General features: G+C 55.4%; 1 protein-coding gene across 1 annotated transcript; it reads right to left on the bottom strand.

Annotated features, from left to right (window-relative positions):
- Positions 1-762: 762 nt before the first annotated feature.
- On the bottom strand, positions 763-2671 carry H310_15045 (hypothetical protein; the record flags this gene model as incomplete). Its single annotated transcript, XM_008883023.1, has 1 exon — positions 763-2671. A coding segment is annotated over one exon (1849 nt), but the record flags the coding sequence as incomplete, so codon positions are not given.
- Between the last annotated feature and the right edge of the window lie 878 nt (positions 2672-3549).

Below are 3549 nucleotides of genomic sequence, written 5' to 3'. Positions count from 1 at the left end.
TGCGTATAGGGCCGACTTGTGCGTTTCGAATTGAAGACCAGCCACGGCAAGCTGATGCATTGTCCACTTGATGCCTTGTTCGTCGATGTACTTACAAACTGGGTATGAGTTTTGCGAGCTTGTAGTGTCTCGAAGTGCCTTAAACCAAGGGGAGACTGTGCCACATTTTAGTATGATTGGTAAATTGTCAGGAACACCGATGGAGAACTTGGTGCTGTATGACTGACTGTTTCTATTGGTCATAGAAATTGTGACAGTACATCAGTCAGAGATGCTGTCGTTGATCAGTACCTCGATCTGGTACCAAGTGATCAGTAGTATTGTAAGTACAAAGGGTTATTTCCAATATACTTGTGTTGCTGCTCATGTAGTTTTCTACAGCTCCCAAGCTCTATTGTACTCTGGAATGTTCGCCTGCAATATTTGGGGAACAGGTGACTGTTTCGAAATTGCAAGAAAACACGCCCCCGTAAAATTGGTGATTATACTACCGAATTTCGAAGTATGATTAGCCAATCATACACCCGTACAATGACAAATTCGAAGTAGTCAGTGTCTCTTAAAATCCAGACGTAGAAGGAACCACGCAATGAAGGCGGCTATCGCAGCAAGCAACTAGCCGAGGGAGCTCTGGGCTCTCGTAGCGAATCATCTACATCTCGTGGGAAGGAATGCGGTGCGGATGCTTTGTTCGAAGAACTCCTAGCAGCCGCCACTCCGTGACCTGCAACGCAATGAACAATCCACTGCAGGCAACTCGAACTCAGAGCAAACCTCGAAACCTATACTACATGAATCATTCCGTTGGGCTTAACAAATCTTTTACTGCTCCTTCATGTTGCCGTGGCAGCCATAGTATTTGAAGAGGAGCTCTGGCCACCCGTCGATTCGAATCGGGTCTTCCCCCGACTGAATCTTGGACAGAATCACAAACGACGGCGACACTTCGACGTGGAACATCTTCTTTTGCTCGTCCGTGAAATCGGTGACGTCGCCCGTGAGGCAGTTTTGCTGCAGCATGATTGTCATCTTGCGCAATTCCTTGAATCCTTGGTCGCGAGTGAGCCCTTGCTTGGCCGCCTGCGCCAGCACGGCGTCCTCGAACGACAGCACGTTCAAGTTCTCCTGGAGCGTGACGGGCTGAACGACGTGGTCGATGGCGAGCGCCGTCGCGTTGGAGGCGGATTCTGTGCGGGGCATGGCCATTGGCCCCGCGCCGTCGCATTTCGTGTACAGGTCCCCGAGGAGCCCCTTGACCTCGTACGAGTAGCCCAAGGTTCGGGCGTCCGTGAACTGGTAGTACTTGTTGGGCAAAGACCGGAAGAATTCGCCGACCAAAGGGTCGTTTTGAATGTCGATCGCGCCCGCGTTCGACTCCACGCGCATCATGACGGGTGACGTCGGGCCGATCGGGTCACCGTTCTTGGTGCGACAGCCTTGGAACGACCTGGCATCCGTTTTCTTTTGCTCGTCGGTTAACCCAAGCGGTTCGACGTTACAGTGGTAGAAGATCGTGTGGAGCAAGTCGAGAGTGTTGTGATGGATGAAGAAGATTGGATCCATTGGGGACACAGCCACGACGTTCTGGGGCCCGGACAACCGAATATGGATGCTCGCGTGGGGTGACGATTCCATTGCTCTCGACACAGACGCGATGCTGGTGCCAGAGTAGAGCACTTGGCCACGTACAGAGTCGATGGACATGTCGGCAGTCATCGGAGTCGATGACCACATGCCACGTGGGATGCAGTGGTCGCACTGAGAGTTGCCAGCACCCGCTGCCGTGCACATGTGGTTGGCAGGACGGGCGGTCACACATCGTTGATCCGAAAACGTGTAGCCAAACAAGGGCTTGGACGACATCTTGTACTGTGCCGTGCCTCCCATTTCGCGAAGGACGGCCGAGCACGATTCCAGGCTCTTGCACCGCGTCGCCACCGGCGTGTTTTGCATCGTCGCGTAGTTCTGGACGTAGTCCCAGTACGGCAGCGTCAAGCACTTGAACCGGTCGCCCAAGCTGCGCAGCATGTTCTCGTACGCGAGGAGAAGCTTGCGATGCCAAAACAGAAACACACACGTCCCGTGGCCTTCCGCTGTGCTCATGGTTTCTTTGTGAATCTGGACAAACTTTTGGTACATGCCCTTGTCCATGGCGAGCTCGATCGCGGAAATGTACGTGTCCTTCTCGGCGGCGGTGAGCGCTTCCCATGACTTGCGGATGCGCTTGCACGACGGGGCGACCGTGGGCGCCGGGGTAGGTGCTGCTGTTGGGGCCATGGTCGGTGCAGAAGTTGGGGCTTTGGTCGGTGCAGAAGTCGGGGCCTTGGTCGGTGCAGAAGTCGGGGCCATCGTCGTCGGCGCTACGGTTGTGGGGGCAGGGGTCGTCTTGACGACGACACCAGACACTCCACCCGGAAGCGGTGACATGGTGCCTTGCGAAGACTTCAAGTAGCAAACGCCGCTGTCCCAGTTGTACGCGGTACATCGAGGGGTGGCCAGGCAGTCGGCGCAGCAGTCGCCAGGATTGGCGCGGTCCGTCGTCTTGATGTCGTTGCCTGGAAAATCAACGTCAGGGATGGCCGAGCATTGGTTGTCCGCTTGGGTCATGGCAACGGCGGCCGCTGCGAAAGCCACGATACGAAGCATGCCTCGTGTAGATACCATTGCTGGTGAATTGATTTATGCCACGCCGCAAGGCGCCGTCATTCGTGGTGTAGGATGCGCCATCGTTCGGCAACGCAAGTTGCCAGTACAACATGCGCAATGTCACAGGAGATCCAGACCGCAGCTGTCGCCTGCGCCGTCGGCTCCGTCCTAGTTATCCCTACAGTCGAAAAAGTTCCGCAAGCCATCCTGTCACTGTCTGGGTGCCGCGGACCCACCCCGGGCAAGCATGCAAATCTCCTTGCCTGGGATGCTTGGACGAGCACAGCATGCGAGCTTGGCTCGAAACACGGACGGGGGTTGCGGCCAACAGGAGTTCGTCCGGGCTGCGGCTAATGTGCGCTGTAGGGTCGAGTTCCTTCCCCTACACCTAGTTGGTAATCAGTGGAGCACCACCTATTCTACGCTGAAATTGCACCCACACCGCGCAGGACAAGCGATATTGGAGCTGCTGTACAACGAAGCAGGGTTACAACAAGACCGCCTATTATAATAGTTGCATGGGATGATCTCGTCGGACGAGAGAGGCAGCATGCGATGCCGCGGCGTTGAAACCGGGCTTCGTCGCTCCGCTCTGATCAAATGGACGAGCTAGTGATATGAGACGAGGCCAGGTCCAGGAATTCGTGTCGCGAACGTAACGTGTGGGTGGGGGCGACCGACAAAGAGTTGAAGAATGCAAAGCCAGCGCGGACAGTGTCGGGTGGCTCATGCGCCTCACTTACCATATACTATCAGTCTGTTCAGTAGCGTCGTCCAACTTGCCAGAAACTGGATTCGACTCTCGAGAACTCTAGCGCAGGGGGATCCATGAGGCCCACCCACGTAGCCGCAACTTTATTCCACGCAGAAATGCCCCTCCCATGAAACCTTGCTTGGTCGGTG

The sequence above is a fragment of the Aphanomyces invadans genome (assembly GCF_000520115.1).
Source record: "Aphanomyces invadans strain NJM9701 unplaced genomic scaffold supercont1.146, whole genome shotgun sequence".
Taxonomy (NCBI): Eukaryota; Oomycota; class Saprolegniomycetes; order Saprolegniales; family Verrucalvaceae; genus Aphanomyces; species Aphanomyces invadans.
Note: the sequence above shows the minus strand (reverse complement) of the source record. Positions and strands in the feature narration are given on the sequence as shown.